Source organism: Antedon mediterranea, chromosome 8, assembly GCF_964355755.1.
Source record: "Antedon mediterranea chromosome 8, ecAntMedi1.1, whole genome shotgun sequence".
Lineage (NCBI taxonomy): Eukaryota > Metazoa > Echinodermata > Crinoidea > Comatulida > Antedonidae > Antedon > Antedon mediterranea.
The window spans coordinates 18,028,218-18,052,836 of record NC_092677.1 but is presented as its reverse complement, the minus strand read 5'-3'; the positions used below and the strand labels follow the sequence as shown (position 1 = coordinate 18,052,836).

At 33.9% G+C, this 24,619-nt stretch overlaps 1 protein-coding gene across 1 annotated transcript; it reads right to left on the bottom strand.

Moving 5' to 3' along the window:
* Positions 1–590: 590 nt before the first annotated feature.
* LOC140057342 (uncharacterized) lies at positions 591–24,323 on the bottom strand. The gene is made up of 13 exons (XM_072102963.1): positions 24,031–24,323; positions 23,428–23,802; positions 22,268–23,269; positions 21,665–22,039; positions 21,015–21,498; positions 20,476–20,637; positions 20,011–20,195; positions 19,045–19,204; positions 10,209–10,320; positions 6,502–6,809; positions 5,435–5,600; positions 5,101–5,291; positions 591–4,630 (listed from the first exon to the last, which is right to left on the bottom strand). Exons 1-13 carry the CDS (start codon positions 24,208–24,210, stop codon positions 4,593–4,595), a joined length of 3,738 nt encoding a protein of 1,245 aa, XP_071959064.1. The 5' UTR covers positions 24,211–24,323; the 3' UTR covers positions 591–4,592.
* Positions 24,324–24,619: the final 296 nt, after the last annotated feature.

The window sequence follows — 24,619 nt, the reverse complement described above, 5'->3', positions numbered from 1 at the left end:
TCTGTGGCCCGACACGATCTTGACTAACGTCAACGACGTCAATTTTTTCTCAACTTTCGTAAGAGACGTAAGAAACGTATGAAACGCAAGAATCGTTGCAAAATTCGACTTCTTACGTCGACAGGAAACCAGCCTTTATAGTGAAATAAAGCCGGACAATAACATTTGTATGTATTTACTACTATAATTTTAGCCCACTTTACGATGTTGTACATACTTTACAAATGCACAGTAGTTTCAATATAGGCCTAATAATGTTCTAATCAGGGAGTTTACAACTCATATCAAAATCTAATACTCTTATTTATGAACGTGCAATAAACAATCAGCATCGGTAGAAACGTCACGAAAATGAACATTTTCAAAAAGATAAGATATAGAAAGCCCCTTTGTAAGCAATATAATATTATTATGTAACTTAAAAAATGTTTGCTTGATTTTGTATAATTTATATTGTTTTGTTAAATTTATTCTTATTATAGGCCTGTAAATAATGGGTATCTTACTGCGGTAGTACTATGGCCTAGCCTAGGGCCTAGCATGGAACTATAATATAATAGTTCCATGGGTAGGTCTAATAATAATAGGAATCCCGAAATGATTTGCCTTTTTTTAATTTTGAAAACTATTTAAGACTAGACCTAGAGGGCCAGGATAATTAATTCATATTTTTATTCATACAGTAGTACATTACTAGCCTAGGCTCCTAGGCTAGTTTGATTAGATTTTGGTCAAATCAATTCATATTAGTACAGTATTAATTAAGTATTATTACTAATACTAGGGCCTAGCCTATCTACTGAAAATAATATGTTGGTGTGCTGCACTGACCTGAGTAGCTACAGGTACAATAACAACATTCAACATTTCGCGCGAAAAAGGATAAAACCCGCTCTAAAAAGAAACACCAATCACAGATGTTGTTTCAAATACGTCATAAATCTGACCGACGTAAGAAAAAAATTTCAACTTTCGTAACAACACTAAAATCGGCGTAAGCATACGACGTGTGTTTCACAGCCAAAATTTCAACTTTCGGGAGCAGCATAACTACAGATATTTCTCTGCGGCCCGACACGATCTTGATTAACGTCAACGACGTCAATTTTTTCTCAACTTTCGTAAGAGACGTAAAGGCTGGTTTCCTGTCGACGTAAGAACATCACTTTTGTTGCGACTACGTCGATTTGTCGTAAGAAATGCAGATTTTACAGGAAACCGATTACGATCGAAAATTTATAAAATCGACGCAACGTAAGAAAAATGGTAACGACAAACGATTTTACAGGAAACCGATGACCTAACAATTGTTGCGTTACGACGTTTTCTTCCGATTTTACAGGAAACCGGGATTTTTTATCTTACGCTTGAATGAACGCCCTTGCGTCACGTTTCTTACGTCTCTTACGAAAGTTGACTTGAAGTCAACTTTCGCAAGAGACGTAAGCGCAATCGTGACAAGCAACCAATAAGCGACAAGAGTTATGACGTAATGTGTATGACCTTACAGTGAAATAAAGCCGGACAATAACATTTGTATGTATTTACTACTATAATTTTAGCCCACTTTACAATGTTGTACATACTTTACAAATGCACAGTATAGTTTCAATATAATAATGTTCTAATCAGGGAGTTTACAACTCATATCAAAATATAATACACTTATTTATGGACGTGCAATAAACAATCAGCATTTCAAAGAAACCGACATTCTTCTGTTCTATTTGTCGGTAGAAACGTCGCGAAAGGTGAACATTTGCAACAAGATAAGATATAGAAAGCCTCTTTGTAAGCAATATAATATTATTATGTAACTTTAAAAAAAAAAATGTTTGCTTGATTTTGTATAATTTATATTGTTTTGTTAAATTTATTCTTATTATAGGCCTGTAAATAATGGGTATCTTACTACGGTAGTACGATCTCATGCTCGATTAGAGTATGCCTGGGCCCATAGGCAAAGGCCTAGCCTAGGGCATAAGTAGGTCTAATAATAATAGGAATTCCGAAATGATTTGCCTTTTTTTAATTTTGAAAACTATTTAAGGCTATAGGCCAGAATAATTCATTCATATTTTGATTCATACAATAGTACATAGGCCTACTAGGCTAGGCTCCTAGGCTAGTTTGGTTAGATTTTGGTAAAATAAATTCCTATTAGTACAGTATTAATCATGGAGTAAGTATTATTACTAATACTAGGGCCTAGCCTATCTACTAAAAATAATATGTTGGTGTGCTGCACTGACACTGCTGCTGAGTAGCTACAGGTACAATAACAACATTCAACATTTCGCGCGAAAAATGATAAAACCCGCTCTAAAAAGAAACACCAATCAGAGATGTTGTTTCAAATACGTCATAAATCTGACCGACGTAAGAAAAAAATTTCAACTTTCGTAACAACACTAAAATCGACGTAAGCATACGACGTGTGTTTCACAGCCAGAATTTCAACTTTCGGGAGCAGCATAACTACAGATGTTTCTCTGTGGCCCGACACGATCTTGACTAACGTCAACGACGTCAATTTTTTCTCAACTTTCGTAAGAGACGTAAGAAACGTATGAAACGCAAGAATCGTTGCAAAATTCGACTTCTTACGTCGACAGGAAACCAGCCTTAAGAAACGTATGAAACTCAAGAATCGTTGCAAAATTCGACTTCTTACGTCGACAGGAAACCAGCCTTTACAACCCAACAAGGGCTTCGATTAACTGTCAAAAAGACTAGATTGAAAATATGTATAAGTTGGAGAGACATTCAAGGAGAAACAATATTCGTATTGTCGGCTATAAAGAAGAGAAAGGTGAACATGTAGAAACCATTGTGCAGAAGGTATTACATGACATGTTTGACTTGAAGGATATTGTGGTTGAGCGAGCTCATTGGGACGGGAAACTCCATATTGGAAAGAATTCGCGACCGCGCCACATTCTCGTGAAGTTCCTGAGTTATCAAGACAAAATTACCATAATGAGAAACAGGAGATTTGAGAAAAAAATTTGACGGATTTGGAGTAACTTTTAGATTTTACAATCGAATCATTATTTGCTATGCAAAAGTGTAAATTTAGGAATCGTAGACTTGACCATGCGAAAGATCATTTAGTACCTCAATGACCTATGGTTAGGACAATGCAATGATTCGGACTTGAACTTATGTTTTTCATCAAGAAAGTTCATAGTTGGTTAAAATAAGCCGTCAGACAGATAGATGCACTATTAGACTAAACAACGATATGCCACATACATGACCAATGAAATGTGAGAACAGACACTTCCAACATCAAAATCAATGGGTGAGATGAGAATCCTTCATCAACAACAGTCATCCTTCAAGCACAGGAACATAACACAAAAGTATGTGCAACATCAAAACACGAAATGTACCATTACATTGAAATCCCTTCAGCATGCCTTTAACAAACATTGTATCCTCTACCACTTTCATCTTTTAATTATTGTGCGCCACAACATCTATAAATGTACAGGTACGGTAGACCCTTTCATCTGGCCAGACGCAACACATGGCATCTATCTTTAGTTCCGAAAAACTGTGGATGGTGCGATAGTCTTCAGTAGATTTGTAACTTATATAAATATAAATGTTAACATTCCATCTCGACATACAGCAGTATCAAACTCTTTTCGGAAGTACAGGAATGCTATGTAAGTATTTTTCTTTTCAATAATCCTGCAAGAATTGATACTTAAGACAACTATTTGATCTTCGTGTTTATGATTAGCTCTAAACCTTCGGTTGACTGTAAGGATAGCGTGTACTTATTTTGGATGTCATTGTGATTGCTGCGATATCCGGGAACATTGAGTCCAGCTTAGGATCGTGTATGGATATGGGACACTGCCACATAAATAAAATACAAAAGATTGAACATTAAATGTGTATCTTTCCCCTGAAAACCCCCTTTTTTTATATAGGCCATTGCTATGTCACAAAATAGTCACAGTATTCACTTTTTGTTGCATTTGGAAACATCTCTGGAGAGAGCGAGATGTATCGCAATGTTAATTTGTTGCAAATTGTGTTTTACTCTTATTGACAGGTGCAATAGCAACATGCACCCATCAAGATCTTACCTGTCCCTCGTAATACGAATTTCCTATTGTTAAAAACATACACTACGACTGATAGAAGTGCTTATTACGATATTCTTATTTTCTAAATATAAGTTTATTTTAAACTGGTGTACTATTATTATTTATAATAAATAAATAACATTATATATTTAAATTTCTAAATGAAACTCAATAGAAAACTATTTGAGTATGCAGTGCTAAATCTGAGTTGAATATGCGTATACATAGTTTTGGTTAATTGATCACTAGCCATGAGGCATTGTTAAACATAATTACATTTATTACAATCCAATTTTCTATACTATACTATCAAGTATTATATACAGCTAATATAATTGGAGATTGGATTTAAAAATGTTGAGACGCGATTGTGAAGCAATGCCAAACATTTTACATTATACTTTTAGTCCACTAAGGAGGGAAGTACTAGTGGCAAATCGATGACACTAAGTAAATGATGCTTGCATCTTTTTGTACCTGGATGGTCCATTAGTCGTTACTCTCATCAATCAATAACTTGATAATGCCTGAAAAAAATGGTGAATTCGTATTATATTAGTCATGCTTCTAAGGCCTATGGTATTTAAACTTATAGTACGTTAGCGTTTGAAAAAAAAATTTATTTCAGACTATCGGTATTGTTGCCATTTCAATTTAAAGTGTTTATTGGTGGAACTTGCTTATTTATAAATCACATGATCCAGTGATTTTATTTTGCAACAAAAGGATTGGGAACAAGAAATGATCATTTCATTGTTATTCTCTAACTAGATGTCTACAATAACTGTATTTCTAATAAATAAATAACCTTGCAACCATTACAGATTAAGTCTTTTCTAGACCATAACTATGTTGGAAATAAATATTTACAGGCAGGAAGAAGTTCTAAACCACACAGTGAATGTCGATTAATTAATTTGAAACTATAAACATGTAATGAGGAAATGTGTAAGAATAAGAAATAGTCGAACTATGAACCTTCTATGAATATATATACCTGCAACGGATGATTGAAAACCTGCATTGTAATCACAAGTCACTTCATTCTGGATGTAGTCTGTTCTGTCGTTTTCAAAGTTATCATTAATGTCTGGACCGCCAACTAAAGCTCCGTATAGTATCTGAGGATTTGGTCCATCATAGTTAAAGTCATCCCAACCACATGATGCTGGTGTGTCAGGGCAAGAACTAAAACAAAATACGAAGACACAATTTATTTCTTCAGAATAGTTGATTATTATGAACGTGAAATTGCTCTGAATACAAAACGTATTAAAAATTGTAATATAAATAATTTTTGTCAATTATGTTTAATAAACATTTTGAAATACCTTGATCCGTGATGAGGTCTATCTGGTGGATTAACACCAAATCCAACAACGTAACTACGCCCAGTGTCTCCAAGCATGTAGTTTATCTGTTGCTTGGCAAACGTTTGGTAACTGTCACGTTGAATGCCGAGATCAGCAGCCACTAAGGCAAGAAATGCAACATTTGCTACACAAAAAAGGAGGAAAATATAGATAAAATATTAATTTATAAGTCTATTATAATCGAAGTATTGCTTTTCTAGTTTTAATGGCGCAACAAAATAATTCAACACGATTGTAATAACTCCAAAGCTTCCATTTACAAATACATTCGACTCTGTGTAACCAGCGTCACATCAAAGACAATTCCGGTCATTTACGGATATTGTATTGAGATGTTCATGGACCAGTTCCTAGTGGTGACGTCAGGATTTACCCTATAGCGCAGTGATCCCTCGACGGGGTCTACATGCGTGACAGAAAAAGTAGCCACACTGTCATTACATTAATAACTTATAATTACGTTAAAGTAGGCCTCTGTTGAGCCGTGAAATGTGCAAAAAAGTCACATTTGCCTTCATATGTGCAAACGACCACATAATGTTCAAACATGGCACCCTCAAATGTACAAATCCAATAATGTTCCAATATCACGCCGTTAAATTTGCAAATGGAATTCTACAAATGTGCAAATCATTTTTTTCAACCAAAATCGTTTATTAAAAATGATAAACTAATTATAAATAGTAACGGGTTTTTCTAACAATGCCACTTACATACTGTATTCAATTGTAGTACAGGCTGAAATAGTCTGTTTAAAAAAAAACCACAGCCATGACCAGACATACTGATCGTTTTTACATTTTTGAACATTAGTGAATTATACATTTTTACAGATTTGCACATTTGAGGGTACCATGTTTGCACAAATGTGATTGTTTGCAAAAATGTGACTTTTTGCACATTTCACGGCTCAACAGTCCTACTCAAAATGCAATTCCGCAATGAACCTTTATGATAATTATTACGTATATGTATTTAGAACTGTGGTGTTATTACAGTCTGTTATTTGATTGAAAGAGTTTTACCTGAATATCTGTTTGGACTCCACTGAATTCTCCATGCAAGACCTTGTGGTGTATAGCCAACGTCATTTCCGTTAACCCATCCAGTAATAAACGTCTCGACATCCGTTTTGTATTTAACATCCCCAGTGAGTTTATACAACAAAACTTGAACACCAGCCTTTTTATCATCCCAATCAAAGGCCCATGGTTTGCTACTAAGACCATGCATATCATAAATTGTCTCAGCATCGGTTAAATAGGTTACATTTGAGGTTGCCATGTACAACCAAGCAGCTGCCCAGCATAGTTCATCTTGGTAACCAGTTGATCTGAAAAACCACAAGCAAGATAATATATAGCAATAATTTATACATGGTGCTTATACACATGTAGACGGGAATCACTTTTTCACTTTGACTAAGTATGTAAAGATTTTGTAAGCCCCCAACCCCTCATAGATAGTCAAATACGGTGTACTGTAGGCAAATTAGGCCTGTTATTTTATAACTGTAGGCCATACTGCGTTGAAACACCGGTTCTCGTCAGATCACCGAAGTTAAGCAACGTTGGGCCCGGTTGCGTTCTGGATGGGAGACGTCTAGAAATCGTGGCGGGTGCAGTATATACTGGAGAGTGATGGTGTAATGGTAATATCGGACTAGCATGTGATAGGCATGGGTTCGAGGTTATCTGTACCATACTAATTGCATCCTTAGGCAAGATGCTTTACTCTCATTGCCTAATCTGGTAGGCGCTGCACTGCTGGCTGCCGTGGGTCCGTGGAGGGCATAATCCAAATTACCTCACTGAGGACAAAATATTAATACAAACAAACAAACAAACAAATGGAAATAATTATAACCGCTTAACTTGAGACATTCTGAAGGTTTTTAGTCTTGAAAGAAATCTCAAATTCCTAAGTCTTAAATATCTAAAAACTTTTACATTTTCCAATAAAGACTCTGGACCTAATTACAATTTCTTGCTTTATTCATTTATTTATAAAAACTTATTTGGTCAAAATCAAGATTAATCAATAATAATCTACATATTAATGTTACTAAATTGGTCGCGTAATCCGAAACCGCTGAATGATAGGTGCTCACATTTGACACACTCATGTTTCTTGATGGGTCGCACACGATATGCTATATTTAGAGGGTTAGGTTTAGTATATTTAGGAAGCAAAGTAGATCAGCTATCTTGAAATTTATAATAGAAAATAATTAAAGGTAATGAATTATTCATGATTTCTGCCTTAACCTCAAATTAAAACAATGTTTAGTCCCGGCAGCCGCCAATCGTATTGACTGATCGCATTTTTTAAGTTTAATTAATTACACATATTCTTGGAACTTAATGTATTTCGTCAATCCCAGTGAGTAAAACGCCGGGGCCATTGATATCAATGCTCAGTACAGTCGAGTTCGCATTCGCGAAATGTGTAAATAATAAATATCACCGCTTAACGATGTATTTTGTCATTTTATAAGTGAAAACATTATTTTTTTCGTTTTTTTTTCAACGGAAGTGATTAACTTTATTAAAACTACAAAATAACATATTCAAAGTCTGATTTAATTAATCTTAATTTTCCATGTTTTTGGGGGAACAATATATCTTTAAAGTAACACATTAAAAGTACACCACAATTTAATTACTAAAGTAGCAAACAGGTAACAAAAAATAACATAACATGAATAAAAATAAACACACACAAACAAAACAAATCCAAGTGGTTTGGTATTTTGTTAAATATAAAAACAACTTACTATGTACAGTATATAACCACCAATTTTTACGGAGTGTGAGCAATATGAGGTCATTTTTATGATTTAGGTCGTGTTTCTGCAGTAATGTATTTTTCATTCGATTTAGGCCTATACTAGGCCTATGTCCACTTTTTTATTTATTATCTATAGGTTAATATGACCCATTGCATACACATCACTATTTCTGAGCATAATTAAAAACAAAGCTCTCACACAAACAACACCGTATACATGGCCGCAGTCGCGTGCTCAAGTTAGTGTTTACCGACCAACCGATCGACATAGTGAGCTGTAGAGTAAAAACAACAAAATATCAAATACTACACAACAAAAAACACCCAATATATATAGTTTGGTATTTCGCGTATGTCCGCGCGTTTATCTAATTTCGATTACCACCACCATGTGCACTTGTTTGTGTTGTCCGTAAGCAGCTGTAGTTTTATTATTTCAATACTACACCTGCATCTTAGTTCTAAACACTCATATTTTATCAGTGATATTTTTTTAACTGCCGACTGATTGATAGAATATAACGTGCATGTCCCTGTCATAGGCCTACGAATTAGATAACTACATAATTAAGGCAGAAAAAGGTAACTGCTAGTATTATTAATTGCAATATACAAAAACAATTAAAAGCAGATTAAATACATTATAATTTAGAGTTACAATAGTAAATGCTTTCAATAAAAATATGCATTAAAAAATATTAAAAATATAGATATCGGCTATAAGTAATCCAAAATGAAAAGACTTTGAGTTCACTTAATACCGAATTTTACAGAAACCAACATTATTATCTCCACATAATCAGTTATTAATTTGTAGTACATCAGAATATTTTTCTGATTGTAAAAAGAAATGGATCATTTTCAATGAATCTTAATATATAGGTATTAAAGGTATATATTTTTAATTCAGAATCAGAATGATGGGATAATGTGACTACCCAAATTTGGTTGTGCTTAGTAATGGGGTAATGAGAATGAATGCATCTATTTATCAGTGCATATTTTTACATTTTGTATTCGTATACATTTTACAAAATTATTTTTAAAATAAAATTGTTGTAAAAAAAATATGAGAAACTGACACAAACATAAAAATAAAATAGATAATAAAGATATTCTTAATTTATTAGACCTAATGTTGTTAAACAGGAAGGAAAAAATGTAAGAAGTCAACATTGAATGTATGTTATACTGTATAACTATATTTATACAATAATACTCAGGGGGCAGCCAGTGGGGGTGGGTGTGTCACGGGGGTCCTGATTCCCCTTTTTTTAGAAAAAAAATAAATAAAAACATGAGACAACAATACAGATCAAACCATCCTGGAAACACTGTGGAAAATTACTACCGATCAGTATTACCAAATAATAATAATTCCTCCACTGAGTTTACAGCCTCTCTACTCAAATCAACAAACAAGCAAGAAAAAATGTGTTTGTAGGCTATCTGTGGCAGCCTGGAATATAAAATGTTCTGTAATGAAAATGAGAGTTGTTTTTTGTTTTTCTTTGTTGCAGTTTATTAGTGTTAACATTGTCATATTTTTGTGTGCGTAAACCGATTCAAATGATCTAGATTGCCCTAGACCGCCAACGCTTCTTTGCTGATACTGTTTTGAAAATAATGATAACATTACATATTGCATATTTATAAATAGCTTACTACAACAGAAATTGAATTATAATATGTATAATTATGTATGAAATTCGATTAATAATAAGGGTGAATTGGATACCCACAAAGAAAAACAAATATGATGGTAATGTTCACGTAACAATGATGAATATGAATTTAAAAAATTAAACATTTAGTTCAAAATCCTACTACTCTATTACCAAATGCAAATTTCAAATTAATATTATTAGCTTAATACATTAAAAAAATATAACGATTTTTAAACCAATTAATGTCATTATTTTGTATTAATTTAGTAGTGTACCTGTAAAATTCTGCGGCATTTGTGATCGTGTCTGAGTATTTTCCTTCGGAAGTTTTTGCAAATACGTACAGTTCTTTTGCACTAGATAACAATGTTGCGGCGTAAACAGAATCTATAAATACAGAGTAATAATTAAAGGCATACTGTAAAATAAAAAGATATTGTTCATAGGAGATTAAAATGGTTGATCGTTAATTTAAGAATTGAATATTGAAAGTTCGTTGAACAAACATTGTTGTTCGATCTAGTATTCGTTGAAAGATAGATAATTATTTTCGCACCGCGGCTTTAGCCCCAAAGGACTACTCATTCAGAAGCTATAGATCTAGAGGCTGACATGCTCAAATGACAAACCCCTAGGCTCGTCTGGGATAAGAGAGTCTATAGGCCCTGTTCAGACCCATGGCGTTAGACCGTTTTAGCGTACGACGCTAAAAGAATGTGTGTCTGAACAGGGGAGTAGCGTACAACGCGTCGTACAACGGTTGTAGCGTTGTAGTGGAAAACGGTTGATAGTACCGTTTTAGCTTACGACGCTACTGTAAGTCAACGTTGTATCCAATCACAACGTTTCCTGTTATGACGCGAAACAAGGTTTCACCTAGGCTGACATCTTGTATCGTCAATGTGTGAGATGGATTTCAATAACAAAAAGGCCAGAATAAATAAGGCCTAACTACACTACAAATAGAACTGTTACAAAGGCTACAAACTACTATCAACTGATTACCATTATATTTTCTAACAAATGACATAAATACATGCACCTTGTATTTAAACATAATTAGGGACTACGATCCCATCCGCTTTTAGACCTAGCTAGGCCTAGAGCCATTCACGCATTTCATTCAAGCTAAAAACTAGCGTGGGACATCAAGTCACTCATTCATACAAGGCAGACTAGACTGGACAAGTTTAATGCTGAAAACCCACTAACTCCTAAAAAAATCAGTAAACAAACAAGGGGAGCTGTGTCCCTTTTATTAGCAAGTTAAGGGTTATTTTCAACCGACTGGACCAAAGAATATATATCTTTGATTGGACTGGATAGACTAATCACAATCAATTTTTTCTTCATCATTAGGAGGCCTGCTTTATTTTCGTAACACAAGAGCCTGTGGAAAATGTTTTTTACTGCAAAATAAAAACAATAGAAACAGAAATTTGGCTTTACTATATTTTTCTTAAATAAATGCTGAGGTATGTTTTATTTACGGCAAATTTTGTCATAATTGTAGGGCTGAGATCTAGGCCTATATACAGTGGAAATAATGATGAAAACATGTTGGTAAGAGCACATAAATATGCAACTAGAAACAACCCGAAAGACGTACATCCGTTGTAACGATAATCGTACGCTATGGGTCTGAACACCTCGTTTTTTTCTCTGCGGTTTGTAACGTGACCTTGCTAGTAACGTTGTACGCTAAAACGGTCTAACGCCATGGGTCTGAACACTGCTGTTAACCTAGGTTGGTATTATAATAATTCATTGTCAAACACCGATCCGGTGCCTCTTAGCCTAGTCAGAAAACAACAACAGGCAAGAAAGGTGACTAGAAGCAAAAATAAAATAAAAGGATTATAATGAGGCGAACAAAACAATACATATTATTAGACCGGGCGCCCGGAAGATTTATTCATGTGAAAAGATACAAAAGGTTTGATGATGTAGTTAGGTGCGTATTAGGGCGAGATGCAATATTCGACATTGCTGCCGGGTCACAGCCTGTACATAGGGCCTGTGGGGATCATAACATAGGGGGGTAAAAATGCATTTATTTATGTGAAGCGATACAAGGATAAACTTTTTTGGATATCATTCGCAGTGGGCTACTAATGATTACATCACCAATGACAGCAACTTTATCCTGTACGGGGCGCCAAACAGCAACATTTTAGGGCCACGCCCAAATGGGTTTATTCATGTGAAGCGATACAAGGTTGAATCTTTTTTTAATGGCAGCAGTATATATTGGGGATGGCAAAAACACCAATGACAGCAACTTTATCCTGTACATAAGCTCAGACAGCAGCCCCAAAGGTCCGCAGTTTCCCCCTATTCGGCTATATACTCGGCGCGTATGTCGTCTATTGGCGTTCATCTGAGTTAGAAATACGTGATACGGACTCGGACTGACAATAAATACACAGTAGAATGCTAAAACAATAAATAAAGAGAGCAGTTGTTTCCTGTACCAAATCATCAAACATCAAACTCTTAGGAACTCGCCCAAAATGGGTTTATCCATGAAGTGTGTAATCATTTTTGAAAAAAATGTTGTTTTTTTTTACTTTTTCGGTACACAGCAGCTCAAATACCCGAGGCTCCATTCGTGATCAACAATGTTGATAATACAAACACATTCACGATAACGAGTGACTTTTATTTCATAATTGAAATATATCTTTATTTTGGAATAATAAATAACACCAACAAAAACACTTAAAATAACCAACAGCAGATTTGTATTTTAGGGTATCATTTTGAACAATCAATATTATATCAAAATCATTATTTCACAACACAAAATAATATAATTTAAGAATATTTTTCAGATAAACTAATTAATAATTACACTCATAATGATCGACACCGGTACCGATTATTGTGCTTTATTATTATAACTCGATTTAAATATTGTTTTAATTACACACTAGACACTAGTGATATGTCTATATGAAAAAAGGCAATGAAATCTAAATTTGCAACATTTTTTACATAACATAACATAATAGTAAAGTAAATAATAGTTCGAATTCAACATAATCACTTAGAAAATTGGTAAGGTATAGATTAGACTATCGATTGCACACTATTACTGTATTTTTAATTCAATTTAAATTTAAAAAAAAGTAACAGTTTTCATGTGAATTAGACTGATAAAAACCAACAAATAACTTAATCTGCCAACATTTTAAACATCGTTACTTGTCCATAATGGATCGACTACTGTATCGATTACTGCACATTGTTTTACTTTAACTGAAACAAAGTCAAATTTTTAATTGTTACTGTACTAATATTAGACAGTGATATCTGATAAAAGGCAACATTAATTAATATTAATAATACTGAACCAAATTAAATATCGTTACTTATCCACAATGGATCGACTACTGTATTGGTTATTGCACATTATTTACTAACTAAAATAAGAAAGTGATATCTGATAAAACGCAACAAACTGAATCGAATTAAATATCGTTACTTATCCATAATGGATCGACTACTGTATTGATTACTGCACATTATTTTACTATAACTGCCCAAGTCAAATTTAAAATTGTTACTGTACTAACATTAGACAGTGATATCTGATAAAATGCAACATACTCAGGACCAAATTAAATATCGTTACTTATCCATAATGGATCGACTACTGTATCGATTATTGCACATTATTTAACTATAACTTTTTAACTACTAATCTTTTCAATACACAATTTGTAAACAACTTTTGCATAGATAATGATCAGCATTGTGATTTGGATACAATAGATTGTCTTACCAACTTTGAATGTGAACCCTTTGTGATGCCTGAGGTATTTTATGCCCTCTCACAGTTAAATGTATCCAAATCACCAGGACCTGATTGTTTGCTTCCAGTATTCTTAAAGTCATGTAAGGCACAATTGGCTAATGTTTCACCGGTGAATGTTTTATGTACATTCTTTAATTTAACTGTACAAAAAGGTATTTTACCAAAACAATGGAAGGATGCAAATGTTGTACCTATTTTCAAAAGAAATGGAAAACCCAAAGACGAAATGAAAAGCTATCGTCCAGTGTCTTTAACTCCCATAATTTGTAAGATTATTGAGATATTTCTTTGCTATCGTTTAAGGGAATATCTAGAATATAATAATATCCTTTCAGAAAATCAGTTTGGGTTTAGACAAATGTATAGTACTGAACTTTTACTTTCAAAGGTTTTTCATTCATGGGCACAGAGCTTAGAACTTAAAGGCTGTAAAAATATTGATATTATTTTTCTTGATTTTTCGTCTGCATTTGATAAGGTGTCTCATAAAAGATTAATTAAGAAACTTAATAACTGTGGCATTGGTGAGAACACTAATGCATGGATTACAGATTTTCTTTCAAATAGACACCAAATGGTTATTTACAGAGGAGAAAAGTCAGAGTGGGTAAATGTTACTTCAGGGGTACCACAAGGGTCAGTTTTGGGCCCTCTTTTATTTTTGATTTACATAAGTGATATTGTAAATAATATTTCTTCTTCACTTTTTCAATTTGCTGATGATCACACATTATCACGTCCTATCAGGGAAGAGTTAATTTAACTCTTCCCTGGTCCTATTTATAACAATAATGATTGTAAATTACTTCAAAAGGATTTAGATTCAATTGCTAAATGGGCAAATGTAAACCAACTTCCCTTAAATCCTGTCAAATGCGCCGTAATGCATGTTACAAGATGTAAAGATATAGTTAACTGGGATTATACCATAGAATCAGACAATATTCCTAAAGTTACAGAATTAAAATTTCTAGGTGTTTATGTAAATAGTTCGATGTCTTGTCATACACAAGTTAATTATGTATGTTGTAAAGCAAGCAGATTGCTTGGTTTTATTTCAAAATGTAGTAAAAATATGTCCTGGTTAGCTATGTTGAACTTATACAAAGCTCTATAACTTCCAGTGATTACCTACTGTTGTTCAATGTGGGCACCATTTGAGAAATCACATACTAATAGAATAGAAAGTATACAAAGGAAAGCAACAAGGATAATAATGTTTAGAAAGGAAGGTTCCTGGGAAACCTCTTATTTTCATAGGTTGAAAGTGCTTGAATTATTATCTATTGATGACTTGTTTAAATTACATAGACTTTCATTAGGATTTAAGTTGTTGAAAGGTTACTGCCCCCATTCTTTCAATGAGTATATTAAAACTAGTGAAAGATGTCCGGGTAGGCTTTTACGTTGGAATTCGAAAGGCAATACTTTTCATAATTCTGTATTTGTTTCCTTTCCTAGACTATGGGAGCAAATACCAAATGACATAAAAGATTCACAAAAAATTTCAATATTTAAGGCTGCTCTAACAAAACACTATATTTCATGTTATGTATAGTTTATTTGTATTTTTCTTGTATATGGTTTTATCTTAACTGTTTGTATTGTATGGAGTGAGTGCAGAATCTGTTTGGGCTTTAGCCTATTTTCATTCCTGGTTATTTTTACATTGATGACCGAATAAATATTATTATTATTATAATTATTATTATAACTGCCCAAATCAATTTTAAAATTGTTACTGTACTAACATTATACAGTGATATCTGATAAAATGCAACATACTCAGGACCAAATTAAATATCGTTACTTATCCATAATGGATCGACTACTGTATCGATTATTGCACATTATTTTACTATAACTGCCGAAGTCAAATTTAAAATTGTTACTGTACTAACATTATACAGTGATATCTGATAAAAGGCAACATTAATAATACTGGACAAAATTAAATATCGTTACTTATCCACAATGGATCGACTACTGTATTGATTATTGCACATTATTTTTCTCTAACTGAACCCAGGTCGAATATTGTACATGCAGTGTAACTACCGACACACTGTAAAAGCACAATTGAGCAAAGACATCGAGGTTACTGGCTGTATGCATTAAAATAACTGAATATTGTACATTCAACATATTCCATTGTTACTAGCTAAAAAGAATACACGATATAATAAAACCAATAGGGGCTATTGTATTTCTTTTTACATGATTTGTGACAGCGTCATTTATAAATTTGATTATATCACACTGTAATGATACTGGATTCTGCTTGCCAACTATCTATGGATCAAATAGTTCAGTATTTACATTTGATATATTATATACAATATTTACTTCAAAACTGTCAAATGTTTTATGTAAACGATTAAAAACTATTAAATCAGCCGTAATGCATAATCTTTTTAGTTTATCTATTCGTCATCATCACAGTCACTTTCACTGTCATCACTCCAAGGTTGGTCATCATCGATTTCAGCTTCAAAATCTATTATTTCAAGTTCTTCATCATCAGTTTGTTCCAATATTCCTGCATCAGTATCGTCAAGAACTTTGTTCCGAGTGTGGATCACTAGTCAATGGATCTGGTAGAGCATTTCCATCAAACCATTTCGGTACATACCTTCCATCACCATTATCAACCCATCCATAGTTTAATGGGCGTAGGTTTTGTGTTGGCTGAGGAGTATGAGCGTGTCTCCACATAAGATACATAATTTGCCCTCAACAGATGCTGAGTGATTGTGATTTCACATGGTGGCAATGACGAACAGTTGATCTTCTTGACTTTCTTCTTTCCAGTTGTCATTTTGCGAAACGATTGGTACCTGGCCTCATTAATACTGTTCATGCTTTTAAACCCATATATCTTGCATACATAGGCAGTGACTGCGGGTTTGTCCATCCTGTCACCACAAAGCGATCGCAATGACTTGCCTTTGCGGTAAAATCCAGTATCATTACAGTGTGATTATAATCAAATTTATAAATGACGCTGCCACAAATCATGTAAAAAGAAATCCAATAGCCCCTATTGGTTTTATTATATCGTGTATTCTGTTCAGCTAGTAATGGAATATGAGGAATGTACAATATTTAGTTATTTAATGCATACAGCCAGTAAACTCGATGTCTTTGCTCATTGTGCTTTTACAGTATGTCGGTATGCAAAATATTCGACCTGGGTTCAGTTGGAGATAAGTAACGATATTTAATTTGGTCCAGTGTTATAAATGTAACAATTTTAAATTTGACTTGGGCAGTAAAATAATGTGCAATAATCGATACAGTAGTCGATCCATTATGGATAAGTAACGATATTTAATTTGGTCCTGAGTATGTTGCAGATACCACTGTCTAATGTTAGTACAGTAACAATTTTAAATTTGACTTGGGCAATTATAGTAAAATAATGTGCAGTAATCAATACAGTAGTCGATCCATTATGGTTAAGTAACGATATTTAATTCGATTCAGTTTGTTGCGTTTTATCAGATATCACTTTCTTATGTTAGTTAGTAAAATAATGTGCAATAATCAATACAGTAGTCGATCCATTGTGGATAAGTAACGATATTTAATTTGGTTCAGTATTATTAATATTAATTAATGTTGCCTTTTATCAGATATCACTGTCTAATGTTAGTACAGTAGCAATTAAAAGTTTGACTTTGGTTCAGTTAAAGTAAAACAATGTACAGTAATCGATACAATAGTCGATCCATTATGGACAAGTAACGACGTTTAAAATGTTGGCAGATTAAGTTTTTTGTTGGTTTTTATCAGTCTAATTCACATGAAAACGGTTACTTTTTTTTAGTAATAGTGTGCAATCGATAGTCTAATCTATACCTTACCAATTTTCTAAGTGATTATGTTGAATTCGAACTATTATTTACTTTACTATTATGTTATGTTATGTTAAAAAATGTTGCAAATTTAGATTTCGTTGCCTTTTTTCATATAGACATATCACTAGTGTCTAGTGTGTAATTAAAACAATATTTAAATCGAGTTATAATAATAATAAAGCACAATAATCGGTACCGGTGTCGATCATTATGAGTGTAATTATTTAGTTTATCTGAAAAATATTCTTAAATTATATTATTTTGATCGAAATAATGATTTTGATATAATATTGATTGTTTAAAATGTTACCCTAAAATACAAATCTGCTGTTGGTTATTTTTAAGTGTTTTTATTGGTGTTATTTATTTTTCCAAAATAAAGATATATTTCAATTATAAAATAAAAGTCACTCGTTATCGTAAATGTGTTTGTATTTTTCACATGAATAAACACGAATGGAGCAAAAAAGAGAGAAAGAGAGAAAAAACGATTCATACTTCATGGATAAACCCATTTTGGGCGAGTTCCTAAGAGTTTGATGTTTGATGATTTGGTACAGCAAACAACTGCTCTCTTTATTTATTGTTTTATCATTCTGCTGTGCATTTATTGTCAGTCGGAGTCGGTATCACGTATTTCTAACTCAGCTGAACGCCATAAGACGACATACGCGCCGAGTATATAGCCGAATAGGGGGAATCTGCGGACCTTTTTAGGGCTGCTGTCTGAGCTTATGTACAGGATAAAGTTGCTGTCATTGGTGTTTTTGTCATCCCCAATATATACTGCTGCCATTAAAAAAAGATTCAACCTTGTATCGCTTCACATGAATAAACCCATTTGGGCGTGGCCCTAAAATGTTGCTGTTTGGCGCCCCGTACAGGATAAAGTTGCTGTCATTGGTGATGTAATCATTAGTAGCCCACTGCGAATGATATCCAAAAAAGTTTATCCTTGTATCGCTTCACATGAATAAATGCATTTTTACCCCCCTATGTTATGATCCCCACAGGCCCTATGTACAGGCTGTAACCCGGCAGCAATATCGAATATTGCATCTCGCCCTAATACGCACCTAACTACATCATCAAACCTTTTGTATCTTTTCACATGAATTTAAAACAAAAATTGTTTAGGGAGACAATATATCTTTAGAACTGTTACGTCAAGCGAGCGTCGTTTTTTTGTAAGAAATATTTATTGTTTAACTTAAAACCAAACAGAAACTGAATTCATATCAAAGCAGCAGTTTGTTGGAGTGTGCTGACATGTAAGCATAAATACACCTTTATATTGGAAAAGATAGTTCAGTAATCTAGATGATAATGTTGTGTGTTGTTAAATGTAGGTTTTTTCCTTTTATGTTCATGTATTGTATGAAATTATGAAAATAAAACGATCTAAGGTTAAATAGTATTTATTATGCATACCAAAATCTTGAAAAGCTATTGAAGTAGCAGCCAATGCAGCGGCTGTTTCTCCCACGACATCAGATCCAGGATTTTCTTTGGTCACCTTAAAGGCTGGTCGGTAAAGATCCATGTCTTCCGGTCTCCCCCAGTATGCATGATCGATATATCCATCACCCACCTAAAATATGACCATTCATGTTTATCAATAGAGATTTTTCATTAACTCTTAATCATTTCTAACTAATTAACTCTGAAGAAAGTGTATAGCTTCTAATGTCGTAATACGTTTTTCAAAAATATAATTATGTAACATCTTTTCTGGCTGTATTTTTATCGGCTGTTGATAACATTTTTTATTTCCAAATAAAAATCCCTTAACGTATGGACATTGTTGAATTGCTTACAAGTATTAAGTATGAAAAACAAGCAAAAGGACGCCCTGTTTCCATAAAATTCATGTATTACACTTTCAAACGTCGTCCCGAATATCTTTTTTATTTAATTTTTTTTACTATTATTTATTTTATGTTTCATGGTACCAAAAACAGAACCGACGCAGCGGTAACACACACACACGCGCACACCCACAATAAATATCAAATTCTGCAATTCCCGAATACCTACCCTTGGCACAATAAATCTAAGAACATAAAGTCAATGCAACTAACTATATTATAATTCATATGCAAGACTAATTTTACAGGAAAAGCATGTTTTGCATAATATTATAATAAGATAATAATTGAGTGTCCGAAACTGTTACTGTTACGTCACGTACCGGAATGAAACGGTCTCTTTTCATGATTCTTTCATATAATGTGAATGGTGCTTCTTTTCGTGTCCAAAACAGAATTTAACATAAATAATTTTGAAGTGTAACAGACCGTAGATTATAACTATCAAAATTATTTTAAAACTTATTCAGTTTTCAAAAAATATCTGTACTAGTAAGCAAGGTTGTTAATTAAACAATCTTTTTATTACCTGTGCATAAAATTCATTTTCATTAATGTGACATTTAAGAAAGTAGTCGGTCGCCCATTTAATACAGTCATACATATTATTTAGTTCTCCTGCTGCTTCATATCCTGATTTGTACTCGATCAGTCCCCAAGCTAACACTGTAACAGCACCGGCCATAGGATGACCAAATTTTACATAATCTCCCGCTGTGAATTAATGACAATACAGGTCAATTAGAAAAAAATGTAATCTCGACAATACTAGACTTGTATATAAGTAATACGCCACCATTCGTATGCAGTTTGATGAAGATTTTACAGAACAACGTTTCATTTTATAATCTTTGTCATTACATTCCACTAAATGTAGTTGATGAACAGTAGGCCTATACAATAACATGTATTTTTTTTTATTCTGTTAATATCTCGTTTCTAAAATGAAATTTAATAGAGTCACGTATGCTTATACAATACAAAATACGCTTACCATCGTACCATCCTCCTGTTAAATCTTCCCCGTCGTCGCCAGCGTCATCAAGGGCACTATCACCCCTGTAAGGAATTCTATTGTTCTCAGGTAACGCACCGGACCTTTGTGCCTCATAGAACAGAATGGATTTATAAAGAACATCATCATAAGCGTACGATACTGTTAAAAACATAAAATACTAAAGGCGTTATTATTACGTTGTCATGCTCGAATAAATGTTCCTACGTGCTGGTAGATATTAGAAAGTTTAAACAAGCTTTCAGAACAGGTGAAAATTACAATGACACAACATCACATTTATGCTGATGAAGAAATTCAAGGTATATGAATTTTTACCTGCGCTAAAAGCTTGTTAAACTTTCTAATATATTATTGTAATGACTATAGACAGTGATTTAATTTTAATTTTTTAAAAGCTGATAGGAGTAAATTTTGATAGAACAAAGTATCTAACACCATTTTTACAAGTAAATTGTTCTATAAAATTCTGAAAATTTGTATTTCATATTTTGTAAGAAAAAACGAAAAGCTCTCACCATTGGCAGGAATTGTTGGTATTGATACTGTGGTTGTTTTTTGTTCTGGTTCTGGTGTTTCAGTTGTATGTGGATTTAATGCGTCTGTCTGTTCTATTGCTTCACTTGTACCGGTTAACACCACTGTTTGTTCAAAGCTGACCGCGTCTGTCTGGTCTGGTGTGTCAGTAGTGGGTGACTCTGGTGTTTCTGTTTGTACTGCTGGTTGAGTTGCACTCACTAAATCATCTGTTGGCTCAGGATCGGGCACGTCTGTCTGCTGAGGTACTTCAGTTGTAGTTGGTCCAGGTGTACCACAGATATTATTGCAGCATTGTGGCTGCCCAACCATATACACATGGAACGTTGGAGTACTTCCCGAAATCGTTGCTTGAAAACCTTGATAATTGTCTTCTCCTGGATTAAAGTCCTCATTATGCTGTCTGTTTATTATTTGGTACACTTTATTACCATTCAGCGTTCCTATCATATCTGCGTTGTACAACTACAGTATAAACGTATTCGTTATAATACCGTTAATAAGTTTATTTTATTTACACAATATTTATACTAAATTTATCCTCCACCAGGCTCGAATTATATTTGTATTGTTTAGAAGCCACTGTTTCGGCACAACACATACATTCAGCAACTAGACAATGTGAACTTACCGTTAAGCTATTAACAGGTGCTGTAAAGTATATCTCAACCGTCCAACCACCCGTGACTCGTTTAGTTATTGGTATATTAAATTCTCCAATGAAGTTGTCTTGCCATTCCGATGTAATTGAAGTTGTTGAGCAACATGTCGGACAACCTTCACCTGGTGCTGCCGTTGGTATTGGTGGAGTTACTTCGACTTCGCTGCAACAATCAGGTTGATTCGGCATTTGTATTCGTATTGTAGAAGGTTCTGATTCAGGATATGACGCCTGAAAGCCTAAAGCAAGATTTTCACCTTGTGCCACCTCACCATTATAGTTTTCGTTGCCTACAATATACACCATGTTATCATTTGAAGAAGAAACAACCACTGCCTGGTATACCTAAAAATATAATATTTTTGATATTTATGTTTCGTACCAGACTGTGACAAAATATTCATTTTTTTAAGATCAAAACTTGAAATAATATTCATTACGTGAAGGGCAGTCGTAATAGATCGATAGTTTACTTGATCATCATATAAAAATATAAATAATACTACCAATTGTAAACGAAGGTCATAGGTTAATGTTAATTTGAATAATAAACGATAATATGAAGGTTCTTACATCTAGATTATTAACTGGTTCCGAAAAGGTAATTTCCATCGTCCATTCAGTGACTGCATTGGTAAATGTTACACTAATGGTTCCTTCAAAATGTCCAGTCCATCTATTTGTAATAACAACGTCTGACATACAGGTGGCACAAACAGTTACTGTTTCTCTGTTGACATTTGTAGTATATACTTGCGATACAGTAGATATTTCCGTAGTATCAGCTTCAGTGGAATATACTATGTCGTCCGAAGTATATTTTCCTTGTGTACTATCTGCTAGCTTTTCCGTTGTTTCAACTATATCTTCAGTTGTATCGAAATGACCTTCAAGAGTATGCATTAGTTCGTCTGTGGTGCCCATCAGTGCCTCTGTGCTATATATTTGCGTTGTATCTACTAGTGCTTCCGTTGTATCGAAGTGTGCTTCCGTAGTATATATTAGTTCTTGTGTAGTGCCTACCAGTGCATCTGTAGTATATAATTGCGTTGTTTCTACTAGTGCTTCAGTTGTATCAACTAGATCTTCAGTTGTATCAACTAGATCTTCAGTTGTATCGAAGTGTGCTTCCGTAGTATGTATTCGTTCTTGTGTAGTGCCTACCAGTGCATCTGTAGTATATAATTGTGTTGTATCAACTAGTGCTTCAGTTGTATCAACTAGATCTTCAGTTGTATCGAAGTGTGCTTCCGTAGTATATATTTGTTCTTGTGTGGTGCCAACCAGTACTGTTGATTGAGTTGCACTTACTAAATCATCTGTTGGCTCAGGATCGGGCACGTCTGTCTGCTGAGGTACTTCAGTTGTAGTTGGTCCAGGTGTACCACAGATATTATTGCAGCATTGTGGCTGCCCAACCATATACACATGGAACGTTGGCGTACTTCCCGAAATCGTTGCTTGAAAACCTTGATAATTGTCTTCTCCGGGATTAAAGTCCTCATTATGCTGTCTGTTTATTATTTGGTACACTTTATTACCATTCAGCGTTCCTATCATATCTGCGTTGTACAACTACAGTATAAACGTATTCGTTATAATACCGTTAATAAGTTTATTTTATTTACACATTAATTATACTAAATTTATCTTCCACCAGGCTCGAATTATATTTGTATTATTTAGAAGCCACTGTACTGTTTCGTTTCAACAACTAGACAATGTGAACTTACCGTTAAGCTATTAACAGGTGCTGTAAAGTATATCTCAACCGTCCAACCACCCGTGACTCGTTTAGTTATTGGTATATTAAATTCTCCAATGAAGTTGCCTTGCCATTCCGATGTAATTGAAGTTGTTGAGCAACATGTCGGGCAACCTTCACCTGGTGCTGCCGTTGGTATTGGTGGAGTTACTTCGACTTCGCTGCAACAATCAGGTTGACTCGGTATTTGTATTCGTATTGTAGAAGGTTCTGATCCAGGATATGACGCCTGAAAGCCTAACGCAAGATTTTCACCTTGTGCCACCTCACCATTATAGTTTTCGTTGCCTACAATATACACCATGTTATCATTTGAAGAAGAAACAACCACTGCCTGGTATACCTAAAAATATAATATTTTTGATATTTATGTTTCGTACCTGACTGTGACAAAATATTCATTTTTTAAAGAACAAAACTTGAAATAATATTCATTACGTGAAGGGCAGTCGTAAAAGATCGATAGTTTACTTGATCATCATATAAAAATATAAATAATACAACTAATTGTAAACGAAGGTCATAGGTTAATGTCAATTTGAATAATAAACGATAATATGAAGGTTCTTACATCTAGATTATTAACTGGTTCAGAAAAGGTAATTTCCATCGTCCATTCAGTGACTGCATTGGTAAATGTTACACTAATGGTTCCTTCAAAATGTCCTGACCATCTATTTGTAATAACAACGTCTGACATACAGGTCGCACAAACAGTTACTGTTTCTTTGTTGTTGTCGGTAGTATACATTGGTGATTCAGTTTTAGAAACTTGTTCTTCAGTTGTTTCGAAGTGTGCTTCCGTAGTATATATTAGTTCTTGTGTGGTGCCTACCAGTGCATCTGTAGTATATAATTGCGTTGTTTCTACTAGTGCCTCAGTTCTATCAACTAGATCTTCAGTTGTATCAACTAGATCTTCAGTTGTATCAACTAGATCTTCAGTTGTATCGTAGTGTGCTTCCGTAGTATATATTAGTTCTTGTGTGGTGCCTACCAGTGCATCTGTAGTATATAATTGCGTTGTTTCTACTAGTGCCTCAGTTTTATCAACTAGATCTTCAGTTGTATCAACTAGATCTTCAGTTGTATCAACTAGATCTTCAGTTGTATCGTAGTGTGCTTCCGTAGTATATATTAGTTCTTGTGTAGTGCCTACC